This window comes from Saccostrea echinata, unplaced genomic scaffold (genome assembly GCF_033153115.1).
Source record: "Saccostrea echinata isolate AGI-Se365-2 ecotype Australia unplaced genomic scaffold, CSIRO_AGI_Sech_v1 ptg000045l, whole genome shotgun sequence".
Lineage (NCBI taxonomy): Eukaryota > Metazoa > Mollusca > Bivalvia > Ostreida > Ostreidae > Saccostrea > Saccostrea echinata.
In genome coordinates this window covers 5,467,403-5,484,573 of record NW_026889794.1, presented here as the reverse complement: position 1 = coordinate 5,484,573, position 17,171 = coordinate 5,467,403, and the positions used below count along the sequence as shown (strand labels likewise).

The following is a 17,171-nucleotide window of genomic DNA, read 5'->3' as shown; positions in this document are numbered from 1 at the left end:
ATTAATTTTTTCACGGTTATAGAACTAGTTTCTACGGAGTATTCCTGTACATAATATTATCCTAATACTTTTTTTTCTGGTAACAAATAGCATTGCGTCATTTTCATTGGTCGAACTGAGTTACCTGCTGACGCCGTATTCATGCAAAGGGTAACTTCGGCCGATTTCTGTTCAGCTGATTTGCATTTTATTTGTAAAAACTAAATACTACAAATTTAAAAGGTATGAATTTAAGTTGCAAATTTAAACATAGTTGATAAATTTCACGCCAGGAATATCCACTGTGTCTTTCTGTATATACAAGATATTTTTAGAGGTGATAAACTGATAATTCCCCACAATGGTTTAAAAATACTCGTCCGTAATTTTTCGGGCGATAAAGTTTCTTCTTGGATGTAATTTTCCAGTAAAGAAATAAATTTCGCCTATTATTATCAACATTGATTTGTATATGAAAAATGCATTTTCTTTCTGCATAAAATAGATGTGTGTACACTATAATGGGTTATAAACAAATTATTTTAAGGTATTTATGAACAGTCGAAATTAACCAGGTGGTCGAAGTTACACTTGTCTGTGACCATCCTAACCTATATCCTGAAGTTAAAAAAAAGTCTTGTATCTATGTAAGTAAATTACTGCATAGTTACACCATTTGATAAATAAATACATCAATCAGTGGATAGGTTTGTAACGTAGACCTTCTGATTTTAAATTCATTTATTTACCTCACTCGGCACACCTCGGCCGATTCGTACCTCATCTGGATGATGGTGACGGAATCAACCGAGGTTTGCCGAATGCTATTTACCTTCGACCAGCGTTTAAATATTGCAGTATTTTTCTTTGCATCATCATAGGAAATTGACAAGTGCTGTCTACCCTTCAAACGAAATCGGGAGACGTTTTCCGCTTTGAATAATTATGAGATAATATTCATAGCCTAGGGAATGCAAGGTTTTCAGACTTGATTTTTATTCATTCATTCATTTATTCTCTCAAAAACCATATGAATGGTACAAGAGGTACATATATACATATTTACAATAATTATGGACGAGCAGAGATTACAGGAGGACAGACAGTATCAAAAATTTTGATGATAAATATACACAATTTTCTTAAGAATGCTGGGTCAGTATTTGTCATTAAATTACAGAATTTTATAATATTTGGATGTACATAGTATTTCTTTAACAGAAAATCTTTTCGAATATTACAAAATACATTACATTCCAGTAAGTAATGAAATTCGTCTCCAATTTGATTATTATTACATAAATAGCACATTTTTAAGAAAACTGATACTTGGTCATAAAATAAAATTACCATTTTTTAATTGACCATTAATTATAAAACCAAAGTATGGCATTATTAATATTAGTCATGTCATATTTTGAAAATTTTAGGGGGGGGCGTGCGCCCCCAAGCCCCACTTAAATCCACCAGTGGGGGCAGGCCCCCTGAACCTCCTCTAAATCTGTCAGTGTTTTCTTTCATTATACGGACTTGCAGAATAAGCGAAATACTCCAGACATTTAATAAAAATCTCAAACCCGATCTAAAACGCGTTGACAAAGTCAAACCAGACGGTTTTAGTTTTTACGGCATTTTTACAGTGATATGAGAAAAGTCGGATAATTACTTTTAATTTTAAGAAATAAAGTTCGGCATTTTTCAATCTCGTTCGGTATAATATAATTTACTGATAATTTTTTTCCGTTAAGGAGGAACACATGGACGAAGGATAAAAAAGAGGTATTCTGCATGTACATGTACACATCATTGCTATAATTGTGTACTCGGGATTAAACCCAAAATCCTTCGTTACATTGTATTTGGGTATAATTTTCACATGTTCTCAGGCGGATAATCATTTATTTTTATCTGTCTAAAGACAATAATTTCAGTTAATAGAGAAATGTTTTTATTTCGTCGTTTTTTCCATCCTTTTGGTTTACACGTTTGCTTTGTACACAAAAGCGTGTGTTCATGTACCGCTGTTTCTACACGCTATCGATGTGATCAGGGAGAACATGATATCCTCCAGCAATTTACTTCTTATGAAAACACTCAATGAAAACATATTAGGTGAAAATATATACACCCATCAGTATCTTAGTACCTTAGTATCGACCTGTTTAATTGCAATGTCACCAACCGTAACGATCGCTGGCCAGGACTTGAATATAATTTATTACCGTTATTAAAACAACTCGTCAGCTGAGCGGACCTATGATTTAAACAGTAAAATAGGGAAATTCCAGAGTTCGAAGTGTATTTATTTTGGGCGCTCTTCCGCTTAAACAAATTAAATCGCATTTACGCGTACTTACATGCATGTACCAATAATTTGTGTCATGGGTAAATTCAATTTATTAGATGAAATAAAACAAATGCATAAGATTAATCTTCCTAAACAACACGTTTTTAAAACAATCTATCTGATATAACTGACGGTATAAAATAACAAAGAAAATAAAGGGTTTGTGTTTGTATTTAATTTAAAATGAGAACAAATCTTAACCTGTCAAATAACTTATAAAACATACTTCGTTTTCCAGACACTAATTGCCATGCGTAATCTTCACATGCACTGACCAAGAGGTCACAAGTTTGAAATGTATGGCTTCTCATTGTGTGAGTTTTGTCAACACATGTCGGAGTAGACTATCTAAGCCAATTGATTCCCAAAGAAAACTGCATAGGAAGGGTTCTTTTTTGGTACACTTTTTAACGGGTAAAATTCATTCGACGCTCGATAGAATTTTCAATACAAGTGAAATATTGAGGCGGTTAAGTTACATGCATCCGACCTAGTATTTTGTATGCAATAATATTGTAAGTTAGGAAGAAAATAATACAAACTCAAAAGTACTTAATTTTATTTTCGATTTTCCTGACAATTAAAAATGTGACCTCTACATACAATTATCATTTTTAATTATATACATCCTGTTTAATGTTCATGAAAGAAATAGCAACTCGTTAAATAATAACATTAGAGAGATAAATAAACTGTTTCTTTAATACGCAAAGAAAGTGGTCTTTTCGGCATTCAAAATGCATTGAATTTGAAGTGAATAAGTGAAAGGCACTTAAGACTAGCTGATTAAAACGAGCGAGTGATAATTAAACAGTTAGACGGAATCATATGAAAGATTCGAAATGATTTTAAAGTAATTTTCCACAAAGCGCAATTATCTCAACAATGCAATGTTTATAAGAATAAATATGCAACTTTCTTGTAATTGAGCGAATAAAATATAAATCGAAATGTACTAGCGACTTAATCAAAGATATGAAATAATCTGAAAGATTCAACATATTTATCCACTCATCACTTAGTTAAAATGTATTTGGAATGGCCATTCTATGGTTTGTTTTGTGTATGACCTTAGGTCGCTGGTTCACACGCCGATTGATCCTCGGTGACCTCCTTTGCCCCGCGCTATCGAGGGAGGGGTTACATAATTGTAAACACACGAGGTGAATGTAAAAGGCGTGTACTTAATGGCTGTGAATAGTCTATGTTTAAAGTTTTGTTTTATTTTCTGACTTTATTGTTTGTTTTTATATGATAAGAAGAAAAGGTTATCTTTTTTTTCCCTGTTTAGTAGACTGGTTTATCCAAATTTGAAAACAAACGAAATAAAAGGGAAAGTTGTCAGTAAATAATTTGGAAATAAAGCACAAAATACTTCAAAAACCTGATTCTAAAGAATATTAGCATTTAATATAGCAAGGTTTATTATTTATAGTAAGTTTATTTTAATTACACGCATGAAGAGCTCTTGTTTACTTGCTGAATGAAAACACTTACCTGTATATGTGTTATCCTTCTAGCTCATTTAGAACACAAGACTCAAACAAAATAACATTTTCTTGAGATCAATAAGATGTTAAATAACAACTTTAATTACGGCAGCTATTTCGAAATATTTACCGTTTTTGAGTTATAAAGCAAAAACTTTAAAGGGCCCCAGATCCCTAATTCTAGGGGCCAGCCCCTTTTTAGTGGTCTCAAATGAAAGGCCTTAAAATTGTGCACAACTTTTATTCTACATGTTTTATCAAAATATTTTTAGTTTAGAAGATAAAAAGGAAAATATGTGTAAATTTTCGCTCTTTTTGGCGTTCTAATTTTTGACCCCTCTCTAGCGCCATTTTGAATACAGAAATTGAAAAACAAAAACCGATGTGCACAACTTCAGTGCATCTATTATTTAAATTCGGTAGAATTTCTACTCCAGCTTCAGTAGTCTCTGAGCCTTTGTCTGGAAATGAAGCCCCCTAAATTTTCATTTAAAGGGAGATAACCCAAAAGCGGAAGTGGGTTTTTGAAATGTTTGACAGCATTCTGATAGAATTTTGTAATGTCTTTAAACCCTGCAAATTTGAGCAAAATCCGTTGAGAAATGAGCAAGATATGAGGTCTCAAAGTTGGCGTCTAGGAAAAAAAAAAAAAGAATAATAAGAATAATCTTAACCATCAGAATCAGTAGAAGGTCTTCTGCCTGGAGCGGAAGACCTCAATAACAGTCTTAAAGGACTTGTTGCATGTTTCTCAACACATATATATATGTCTTTGCATACTAATGACTATTCGTGGCACAATTTTCTCGAAAAAAAAAAAGATCTCCTTTAAAAAGTTTGGACATAGAGATACATGATTGTATTACTAAATAAAACTTTTGAGCTTTATTGTATGCCCACCCTAGTCACAGGGGATAATGATTTTAATGATCATGAATCTCCTCTGAAAAAGGATTTTTTTTTTCATATCCCTTAAGTTTGGTTAAAATTGTCCATGTGGTTTTAGAGAAAAATGAAAATTTCACTTATGTACACCACAAAATCATTATTTATAAAAGTTCATCTGAGTCTACGGCTTAGGTGAGCTAAAGTTAACTTTTGTCATTAACTTAAAAATTAAGAGTCACAATCTTCAGAGACAGAATTATGTATACATTAAAGGATGGTCCTAGCCATAATTACTCCATATTACCTATCTTCAAAAAAAAAATAATAAATGAACAATTCTCTTTAGTAGCATTGCAGTGTACTTAAAACATTGACTGCGCACTGCTTGACAGAATCAGCAATAAATTCATTTCAAATCTATATGCTTCAGTAATCTGGAAACCTCATTTATCTGGACAGTTAGCTTCTGAACAAACATCCAGATGAGCTAGGCTGGAGTGTATTAACAAAACACATATTTTAAACTTTTACCTCTTGAGGAACATTGTCACTTGTTGCAACATGCATGATAAATCTTGAAACTAGTTTTGCATCTGGAGTAGGGTTCAATAAAATCTTCTCCATCAGTAACTTCTCAGACATTTCTGTGTTCACTGCACCAAAAGCATCTACCATATTTTCTACAGCTTCTCTATACTTGGAATTTCTGAAGAAAAGAATGTTACACATATTCCATGTTAAACAGAAATCCCAGCAAAAGCACTGCTTAGTACTAAGTCATATATTAATTATTACAATTCCAACATGCTGAATAGATGTTAAACTCTTTGCTTTAATTCACTAATTTAAACAACAATTTAATTCAAAATAATAATCATGCATTCACAAACTGCAAAATTCAAAAAAATAGAAATGAAACCAGAAGTCTCTGACGAGACTGTAGCTCTAACATTTGTATTTATAAAGGAAGATAACAGTAGCACTTTGACTTGAAACTTTGCAACACCAATAAATAGAATAATGATCCTTGGTTTAGTCCCTTTTTGTTGCAAAATTTATTGCAATCAGACTAAAACTGTAGGAGGAGTAGCCTTTTAAAATAATTTTACAGAAATTTCGATTTAAGTAACCATGGCAACATCATTCAACAAAATCAAAAAACAATAAGGACAATTATGTATCTCAGTGTAGTCTACTTGTATGCCAAGTTAAACTGAAATCAGACAAAAATAAAAATACAAATAAAAAAAATTAAAAAAAAAAAAAAAAAAAAAAAAAAGGAGGAGTAGTCTTTTAAAAGTATTTCAAGAAATTTTCTATTTTTAGTAACCATGGCAACACTGTTCATCGAAATTCAAACAGGTACAGAGAATTATGTATCTCAGTGATCTGGAATGTACGATGGCTGATATCAGCCTGTCTAAAATAAAATTACACGGCCTATAATTTTGTCTTTTGTACATGTACATTTCTTAAAATTTGTACATGTACAAAAATATAAAAAGTTACAATTTCGCGAAAAGACAAAATGTACATGTACATTTCTTTAAATTTGTACATGTACAGACAAAATATCTATAGCAGCTGCATTTAGGCAACATCCATCTGCCACGCCATTCAAAATTTAGAGAATCCGAGACAGTGCTGCGATTTTTTTTATTTCTTTTTTTATATTGACTGTATTAATTGTTATGTGACAGCAATGTGTTTCGGTGGTTTGATATCGTAATGGTGTATTAAAAATATATATCACAGTTCCGCCGTCATCAGGGATCTAACTGTAATTTCTATATGGCAAAATAGCTTTTGTCAGCAAATCACCAATACTTTTATGTATAGCATATGCAATCATTAGTTTTGTTTGAAAGATTTATTTGCATGTTTCATCTTTTAAAACTAATGACCAGTATTTTAATAATTTTGATTTCAGACCTTTGATTCTTGGGTCATACTTTGTTATTAGAACATTCGGTATTTCCTTTGTTTTCTTGGTTTTATGTAGCGTTATGACTCTGTTTAAAGCCAAGGATTCATTAATAATTGGGTCAATCTCAGTTACCTCGTATTCTCTGTTTAGGTGTGATCTGAACTCAAGAAGTTCTTTTATATACCGCCATAGATTTTTTTGTCTGTACATGTACAATTTTAAAGAATTGTACATGTACATTTTGTCTTTTAGCAAAATTGTAACTTTTTATATTTTTGTACATGTACAATTTCAAGAAATGTACATGTACAAAAGACAAAATTATAGGCCGTGTAATTTTATTTCAGACAGGCTGATATCGGCCATCGTAGGAATGGTATGCTAGTCTATCAATAAGAAGAATTAATTAACAGTCCATTCAAAAAACACTGCTCTAGCCCAGCCACTAGGCTAGTTATTATGATCTTGAACCTGGCCCTGGTCTAGCTTATGTGCTACACATTTAAGTCAGCAAGTTTCTGAAAAAGTCTTTGATGCATAGTGTAATTAAGAAATGTACCTACTGTTCTGTAGTATATATGTGCCATATTAATAGATCAAAAACTTACCTTACATTAATTGTATTGAAATAAAATTCAGCAATTTTCTTTAATTCTGCTTCTGGCAATTCTAGTAGTTGATTCACAATATTTCTAAAACATGTGATTAAAGCAGGTGATCCTAAAATTAAAAAACACAGATGAAAACATTATAACCTCCTTCAAATTTTGCAATGGGAGGCAAAAAATATAGTGTTGACAGATCAACAATCTTAAATGACCCATTAAGGTATCCGATCCATAAAAGGACCTAATTTTCTAACCTTAAATATCCATCCTGTATTAAATACTCGGAAATTAAATCAAAGCATTTCAGAGTAGAAAAGGATTTACCTGGAGAAATTTTCAAAATTATAATTACCTAAGCAGTAATTAATAAATGTAGAATGCATTGAGGTCTATGGGGACAAGCAACTTTTTTTAAAATAAAAATTTATATACTAAGAATATCAGAAAATGCTTTGGTTGAAAGATGTATTTAATTATTAGGAATAGAAAAAAGATTGAAAACTAATTTTTTACCAGATAGATTTTTTTAGAATTGATTTTTATTGATTAAAAGCAAAGGGGGATAACTCTTCAAGGACAGGACAAGGTAAAAAATTAGGACACATTCCGCTTTTACATATTGATACTAAAACATGAAGATTATGTCTACATATACCGAGTATTCAGCCAATATATATCTGTTATGCATTCGGATTCATTGAATCTGAGGCTTTTATGGATCGGATACCTTAAACTTGTTTTTAATCGGGTGAATCAAATATCTTTACAGGCCTCCCATTCCTGCATTACAATAGAATGATGGCAGACAGACTGAGGGACAGATAGACAGACATAGTAATTAAAACAGAAACTTGTTTGAAATACCTTGCTCAGGCTGGTTCTCCATACAGGTAAGATTGCCCGCAATATACATCCTGGCCTCTGTCACATTAACATTTTTTATTTTGTGCTTCACCTATGAAAAGTAATGCATTTTGAAATAGCACCAATTGTGATGACCATTATATATGTTCTCCAAAAGGCTCATCTGCTCCCCAGGGTACCCCATTCCTTAAAAGCTTCATTGAATTATGCACGACATTCAAAGTAAATTTATGGAATATCACATTTGGTCATATTTCTTGAAAAATGATATAGTATAGGCTTGTAGCCATGTAAGTATTAGCCAATCAAATCTCATCTTATTTGAACATATGTGCTGTCATGCTTTAGAATGATTTTATCCTGAAAATGCTTTTAAAGTAAAGTTGATTTTTCAAAATTAATCTGAATTAATATTATCCTGAAAATATCAAGCTCATGTTTCTACGTGTAACAGTGACTGAGAAATCACCTGGAAACCTTATATGGTCTTGTGCTAATATTAAAACAGAACATCCTCATAAAAATCTAAGAAAATACAATTATATATTCCAAACTATGCTTGGGTAATATAAATAATGTATAAATAATGTATAATATTTCTCTTCACTGATAAACTTAAACATTTTTGAAACATTTATTGTCATACATTTCCTAACTGAATATTGGTCAGCAGGAGGCTTTTGTTGGCCTTTGTCCATTCCTTGTTGTCTACATGTCTTGTAAGAAATACAAGTTTCCCTTGGCTGGCATAAGACATCTCAGGATAAGCTAGTAAAATGAAAATGCATGGCTGTAATAAATGAGCATCATGGCATAAAATACTTAAGGCTCATAAACTCTCTGCTCACATATACGAAAAGTTGCTTTAACACTTATGAATTTTTATAAGTATAACTATACAAACAATTAAAGACATAGACATTTATGGCTGCATTTCATTTCCAGAATTTTCAAAAATATTAAACTTTTCATTTCTGACATTTTGTAGTTTTCATTTCCGACATTTTTTAGTTTTCATCTCCGACATTTATCATAAAGTACTTTTACGGCAATGAAAACAGAATTCAAGACATTTCATCTAAAAAGTTATAAAAGAATTAATATTTGAAATGTAACATAAATTCGCTGCAGTCACCGACATATAATTCAGTGGACATTAAATTTTGATGAAAAATTCCATGCTCATTTAACACATGCAAAAATTTGAAATAAACTTTAGTTATTATTATACATTACAGTATTATGTACAGTGTATGGTAATATTTTTATGTAGGAAATGTGGTTTATTTATATCTTGTTAAACTTTCTATCCACCTACTTGATTAACTTTAAGTTGCTGGAAAGATGCCCACCAAAATTTCCAGAAATGAAACAAGAGGCCCATGGGCCACAACGCTCACCTGAGTTACTTTGGCCCTGCTGTTCTTCACAAGACTTCCCCTTTGTAATATTTATTGCAGCCCCACCCTACCCCCGGGGGCCATGAATTGAAGAATTTAGAATCTACACTACCCAAGGATGCTTCCACATAAGTTTCAGCTTTTCTGGCCCAGTGGTTCTTGAGAAGAAGATTTTTAAAGATTTTGCCTATATATTTCAATGTAAAACTTTGATTCCCTATTGTGGCCCCGCCTTACCCCCGGGTTCCATGATTTGAACAATTTAGAATCTACACTACCCAAGCATGCTTGCACATAAGTTTCAGCTTTTCTGGCCCAGTGGTTCTTGAGAAGAAGATTTTCAAGGATTTTGCCTATATATTTCAATGTAAAACTTTGATTCCCTATTGTGGCCCCGCCTACCCCCGGGGGCTATGATTTGAACAATTTAGAATCTAAACTACCCAAGGATGCTTCCACATAAGTTTCAGCTTTTCTGGCCCAGTGGTTCTTGAGAAGAAGATTTTGCCTATATATTTCAATGTAAAACTTTGATTCCCTATTGTGGCCCCGCCCTACCCCCGGGGTCCATGATTTGAAAAATTTAGAATCTACACTACCCAAGGATGCTTGCACATAAGTTTCAGCTTTTCTGGCCCAGTGGTTCTTGAGAAGAAGATTTTCAAGGATTTTGCCTATATATTTCAATGTAAAACTTTGATTCCCTATTGTGTCCCCGCCCTATCCCCGGGGACTATGATTTGAACAATTTAGAATCTACACTACCCAAGCATGCTTCCACATAAGTTTCAGCTTTTCTGGCCCAGTGGTTCTTGAGAAGAAGATTTTCAAAGATTTTGCCTATATATTTCAATGTAAAACTTTGATTCCCTATTGTGGCCCCGCCCTATCCCCGGGGTCCATGATTTGAAGAATTTAGAATCTGCACTACCCAAAGATGCTTCCACATAAGTTTCAGCTTTTCTGGCCCAGTTGTTCTTGAGAAGAAGATTTTTTAATGACCCCACCCAATTTTTTTCTTTTCTTGATTATCTCCCCTTGTAAGGGGGGTTGGTCCTTCATTTTAACAATTTAAACTCCCCTTCACCTAAGGATGCTCTGTACCAACTTTGGTTAAAATTGGCTCAGTGGTTCTTGAGAAGAAGTTGAAAATGTGAAAAGTTTACAGACGGACGGACAGACAGACAGACAGACGGCCGGACGCCGGACAACAGGTGATCAGAAAAGCTCACTTGAGCTTTCAGCTCAGGTGAGCAAAAATATTAATGTCGGAAATGAAAATAAAAATTGACAGACAGATGAACGGACAGGGCAAAAACTATATACCCCCAAATCTTCGATACGGGGGCATAAAAAATGTGATGCCGCTGAATTGCTCTCACCAATATGCATCAGCATATGAAGTTTGGTAAAAATATCTTGAAGAGTTTCTTGACACTGAGATAACAAAAATTTTAAAATGGTAAAGTCAAGGTCATAGGGAAGTTTGAGGTAAAAATTTTTGAAATAGTTGAATAGCTCTCACTAATATGTTTCAGCATAGGAAGTTTGATAAAAATGTCTTGAATAGTTTCTTTTAAACTACGCTAAACACAAAATTAAGAAAAATGAGGTCAAAGTGAAGATCAAGGTAAAAAAAAACTGATGCAGTCGATTGGCTCCCGCCAATATGTATCAGCATATGAAGTTTGATAAAAATATCTTTAATAGTTTCTTCGTAACTGAGCTAAATGCAACATGACAGACAGACGGAAAGATGGTAGACAGACATGACAAATATTACATGCCCCAGGCCAGCCATATTCATTTCGGGGCACAAAAAAAAGCTTTTTGTATTTCTGTTAATTTAAATCAAATTTCTTTCATCAACCTTATTGATGTAAAGGCCAACTAAAACCTTTATGTTGTTGACAAACAAAATTTGATATACAGTTCAATAACTTACCCATGGTACTGAATTCATTGACTGGTTTAACCTTTCTCATGCCATAATGAGGTTCAAATCTAATAAATATAAAACGTTTCATTATTACATCAACTTTTATACTATAAAACAAGTTAGGTATTATAGTATAAGTAATAGAAATAATAAACTGCATCTTATAAATGATTATTGGATCACTTCTCAGAATAATTCATTGTTTTAATTGTTACATAACCCTAGAGGCATTGTGTGTTTTGATGATGCTCTATTCAAAAGGTGACAATTATCACTTTACAGCTGTGTACATTAATTAGTGTACCTCATACTGGGAAAAAAAATTTAAAGAAAGGGGGGGGGGGGAGAACTTTCCAAGATTTTGTGTGTGCGTGTGTGTGTGTGTGTTAAATCATTAATATTTTGATCTCTAAATCAATAGGGGTCTTTAAAGGTCATAAAATATTTCACATAAAATTTCATTACAAAAGCTGATTCCAGTGGATTTCCTTATTACCTAGCTGGAAAGTTTCTTCAATAATAGGCAAAATTCTTAAGGCAAAAATAATGGAATCAGAATTTCCTGGTAATATGCAGACCTACACACTGTGTACTAAATATCTGCAAAGTTTAACCAAATTCTGTGCAGCGGTTTAAGAGGAGTTGCACTAACAAACTGTTCATCTCTATATTCAAGATATGGTCAAAAATCTAAGTTGAAAAGTGTCGAAAATTCCCAGAAAAATAATGGAATCGGAATTTCCTGGTAATATGCACATCTACACACTGTGTACTAAATATCTGCAAAGTTTGACAAAATTCTGTGCAGCAGTTTAAGAGGAGTTGCACTAACAAACTGTTCATCTCTATAATCAAGATATGGCCAAAAATCTAAGTTGAAAAGTGCCGAAATTCCCAGAAATATAAAGGAATCAGAATTTCCTGGTAATATGCACATCTACACAAGTGTGCTAAATATCTGCAAAGTTTGACGAAATTCTGTGCAGCGGTTTATGAGGAGTTGCGCAGACAAACTGTTCATCTCTATATTCAAGATATGGTCAAAAATCCAAGTTGAAAAGTGCCGAAATTCCCAGGAAAAAAATAAAGGAATCGGAATTTCCTGGTAATATGCACATCTACACAAGTGTGCTAAATATCTGCAAAGTTTGACAAAATTCTGTGCAGCGGTTTATGAGGAGTTGCGCAGACAAACTGTTCATCTCTATAATCAAGATATGGCCAAAAATCTAAGTTGAAAAGTGCCGAAATTCCCAGAAAAAATAAAGGAAACGGAATTTCCTGGTAATATGCACATCTACACATGTGTGCTAAATATCTGCAAAGTTTGACGAAATTCTGTGCAGCGGTTTATGAAGAGTTGAGCTGACAAAAAAAACAGGACTGACTTACTGACACACTGACTGACTGACGGACGGGTCAAAAACAATATACCTCATGCAACTTGTTGCGTGGGGTATAAATACATAGTAAATTCCATGTATATGATCTAACTTCAAAAACATCCAACTGATTATCTACATCAACATACAAAATAATTTAATGTACTAATTCAAATATGTCAATGGAGGAATAAACATTATTTAATTAATTGGACATTCCATGGATTTACCAGTTCACTTTTATAATGTGTGATATTTGAGACACCATATTTCTTAAGCAAAATCACAGCTTTTAATTTATTTTTATATGTATATCGATATGAGAAAAATATTTATTTCTGCAAATTTGAGCTAGAGTTCCATTAAAAAATTCTTAAAAGTAAATTCTTTCACATACCCTGCTGGTGTTTTAGGTGATGTGAAATCTTCCTCTATCAGGACACTGTGAATGGTTCCCAGACAGTCATGGTAATGGAGGGTCTAAAATACAGTTTCAATCAGATATTGAACTTAGAACATCTAACTTACTGCAGTCAACAAGCAACCCACAACTTCTTATCATTGTATAAAAAGCTGTTAATCAGGTAGATGATAACTCATTATGTATAAGTTTTTTCTCCACCAAATTCATCAGTTAAAATTTAGATTTATTTGGAAAATCACCATTAAAGCAAAATTTGAGTGACACAGATGGATGATGAACCTGAAGTTTTTACAAGAGATGCTTCTCATCGGAGACATTTAATTCCTCAGATAACTATTTTTAGTTAGAGTACAGAGTATGATTATATTTGACCAGATTTTTTTTTAATTTAGCTAATTTCTAAGATAATGTAGCTGAATAGTTTTCAGAAAATATTGCTAAAATAACTGAAATTATGAAATTATCAACTTTATTACAATTGACAGAGACAGGAGAAGTGAAAGTAGAAGTGTTATTCTTCTACAGATTTCCAGGGTGCTAATGGAGACATCTACCTGGAACAATGTGCAATGTCAATTAGATATATTACTCATTTTCCAAAAAACAAGGAATCAAGGCAAATTTTGCAAACCTTTAGGTAAGATGACCTGGCATTTTGCACAGGATGGTTATGTCTCACTTTCTTAAACTGTATGCCATCTTTTGTTGGAGACACTGAGTATGTTGCAGTGTGCTCACCTGAAAATAATTTTCATTAACATCAAGATCTAGTGAATGAAAGGTGTCTACAAATTTCTCAAATCTGAGAAATAAATTCCTTTAATGATTCTTTACAACTAATTAGCATGACTAACGGTGACAGACAAAAACAGACAGCAATAGGTCACCTGAGTAACATTTCAAATCAGTAAAGGCAATACCTAATCCTAATACACCATATTTGTGATATCAATTACATACTAACCTTCACTTCCATCCTCAGTCAAATGGTAAGTAAAACCTTCTTTGGTATTTACACCTGGTACCTGAAAATGGGTTTTCAACTTATTTTTGAATTCAAACTTCATGCAATTATAGAACTGTGAATTTTATTCAGAAATTAGTTTAAAAATACTCATCATATACATATAATATTTTATAAGTTTCACTTATAGTTAAAAATCTCTTAAATAAGTACTAGGAGAATACAAAAAATGAATAAATATGAATATATATGAATTGCTGAAATTTAATGCTATAATCAATACACATGCATTGAAAAGATGACAAATTATTCAGATCCATCACCCTGTGTATATCTTCCCCTATTTTCTTTTATATACCTCTCCCTCTTCATGCAATCTTGAGGCAAACAATGATGCAAGGCCTTTCTTTGTAGCAACAACTTCTTCATCCTCTCCCATTGGATGATAAACCCTGGATATAGCTCCCCTTGTAGTTATCTCAAACGAGAACCTTTCAAAAAAATATTTTCATCATTTCTGTCAGAATTTCATAAAACTTAAAGACATGATCGACACCTTCCAATCCCAAACACTTCATTATTTTCACAAGAGAGGAATCACAAAATAGTACATTTCTATAAAAAAGATACTGCATTACAAACCAATGCCTACATATGAGTGAACTATATAAATTTACAAGAAAGAATGTACTTTTTGAAAGTGATACTGATCTGCAGGAGTTTGTATTTAGAATTTGTCATCCAAAATTGCAATGTACTAGCCAAAAACTAAAGGTACTGTGAGCACTGCAATCAGAGCTCACAAAATGATACCCCCTACTCCAATATGAGTATAATGCCAAAGTCTACGTTTTGTTATATGAAACCCTAAATATCTGCCCAATAGAAATGAAAAATAGCAGATCACAATGGCATCATGTTAAAAAATTCTGTGAAAATTGCATAAAATTTTTTTTCAGTGGTATAGGAGGAGTTGTGGATAAGAGATGTGTACCTCATTATTCAGACCATTCAAAATCCGCCGCTACCCTAAGTGTACTTTTACCCAGCTGTAATCATGACTGTACCACCAAAAATATTCATTGGAGAAAAATTCAATATTTATATTTATTTAAAATTGCATCCACAAGGTACCTCTGATTTTTGTAAAAGAACCACCTAGCTGTTTCTAATCTTTTTGAAAGCCCTGAATATTATAGAAAACATAGGTATCAGAGATTACAGAGCTCACCTCAACGAATGTTGTCTTTAAGTAAGGCAAAGTCCACACTAAACTAATAATCTAGAAGTGTGCATCCCTAGATGCAACATTTATCCAATTTTTATCTGATGCTTGCAGCTATTTGGGAATGGACTTATCTAAAAACTTTAAACTAGTCACTCATCCAGAAAATGCAAGTCAAATCCAGCATCTGAAGCAAGTTTGAGAGTGTTTGTCCCTTGATGCATCATCCATGCAAGTTTGATTCAGATAGGCCTTATAGTTTCTTGGCAATGGACCTGCTCCAAAAACTTTAACCTTGTCACTCATCCGGAAAATATAGGTCATATTCAGCATCCGAAGCAAGTCTAGTAGTGTGCATCCTTAGATGTATCATCCATGTAAGTTTGGTCAACATAGGACTTACATTTACTTGGAAATGAGATCTGTTCCAACAAGAGGCCCATGGGCCACATCGCTCACCTGAGTACTTTGGCCATGCTGTTCTTTACCAGATTTCCCCCTTGAAATACTTATTGTGGCCCCACCCTATCCCCGGGGGTCATGATTTTTATAATTTAAAATCTACACCATCCCAGGATGCTTCCACGTAAGTTTCAGTTTGTCTGGCCCAGTCGTTCTTGAGAAGAAGATTTTTCTTACATTTTTCAATGTAAAACTTGGATTCCCTATTGTGGCCCGCCCTACCCCCGGGGGTCATGATTTTTACAATTTAGCATCTACACTACCTCAGGATGCTTCCACATAAGTTTCAGTTTTTCTGGCCCAGTTGTTCTTGAGAAGAAGATTTTTAAAGATTTTTCTTACATATTTCAATGTAAAACTTGGATTCCCTATTGTGGCCCGCCCTACCCCCGGGGGTCATAATTTTTACAATTTAGAATCTACACTATCCCAGGATGCTTCCACATAAATTTCATCTTCTCTGGCCCAGTTGTTCTTGAGAGAAGATTTTTAAAGATCTTTCCTATTTGTTTCAATGTAAAATTTGGATTCCCTATTGTGGCCCCGCCCTACCCAGGGGGTCATAATTTTTACAATTTAGAATCTACACTACCATTGGATGCTTCCATATAAATTTCAGCTTTTCTTGCCCAGTGGTTCTTGAAAAGAAGATTTTTAAAGATTTTTCTTATATATTTCAACGTAAAACTTGGATTCCCTATTGTGGCCCCGCCCTACCCCCCGGGGGTCATAACAATTTAAAATCTACACTACCCCAGGATGCTTCCACATAAGTTTCAACTTTTCTGGCCTAGTGGTTCTTGAGAAGAAGATTTTTTAATGACCCCACCCTATTTTTGTCTTTTCTTGATTATCTCCCCTTGTAAGGGAACTTGGCCCTTTATTTTAACAATTTAAACTCCCTTCACCCAAGGATACTTTGTACCAAGTTTGGTTAAAATTGGCCCAGTGGTTCTTGAGAAGAAGTTGAAAATGTGAAAAGTTTACAGACGGATGGACAGACAGACGGACGGATGGACAGACGGACGGACGAAAGCTCACTTGAGCTTTCAGCTCAGGTGAGCTAAAAACTTTAACCTTGTCACTCATCCGGAAAATGTAGGTCAGATCCAGCATTCGAAGCAAGTCCAGTAGTGTGCATTCTTAGATGTATCATCCATGCAAGTTTGGTCAACATAGTTACTTGGAAATGAGATCTGCTCCATAAACTAACCTGCTCCAAAAACTTTAACCTGCTCCAAAAACATTAACCATTCTTAATCATTCTTTAGC

General features: G+C 33.4%; 1 protein-coding gene across 1 annotated transcript in view; it reads right to left on the bottom strand.

The window, feature by feature from the left end:
• LOC133201665 (uncharacterized) overlaps nucleotides 1–17,171 on the bottom strand; it is a 276,554-nt gene that overhangs the window by 250,061 nt on the left and 9,322 nt on the right. Inside the window, 9 exon segments of the mRNA XM_061337452.1 lie at nucleotides 5,236–5,410; nucleotides 7,240–7,351; nucleotides 8,104–8,194; nucleotides 8,750–8,871; nucleotides 11,449–11,507; nucleotides 13,222–13,304; nucleotides 13,880–13,986; nucleotides 14,213–14,273; nucleotides 14,571–14,703. Of these exon segments, the coding sequence (XP_061193436.1) occupies nucleotides 5,236–5,410; nucleotides 7,240–7,351; nucleotides 8,104–8,194; nucleotides 8,750–8,871; nucleotides 11,449–11,507; nucleotides 13,222–13,304; nucleotides 13,880–13,986; nucleotides 14,213–14,273; nucleotides 14,571–14,703 (943 nt within the window).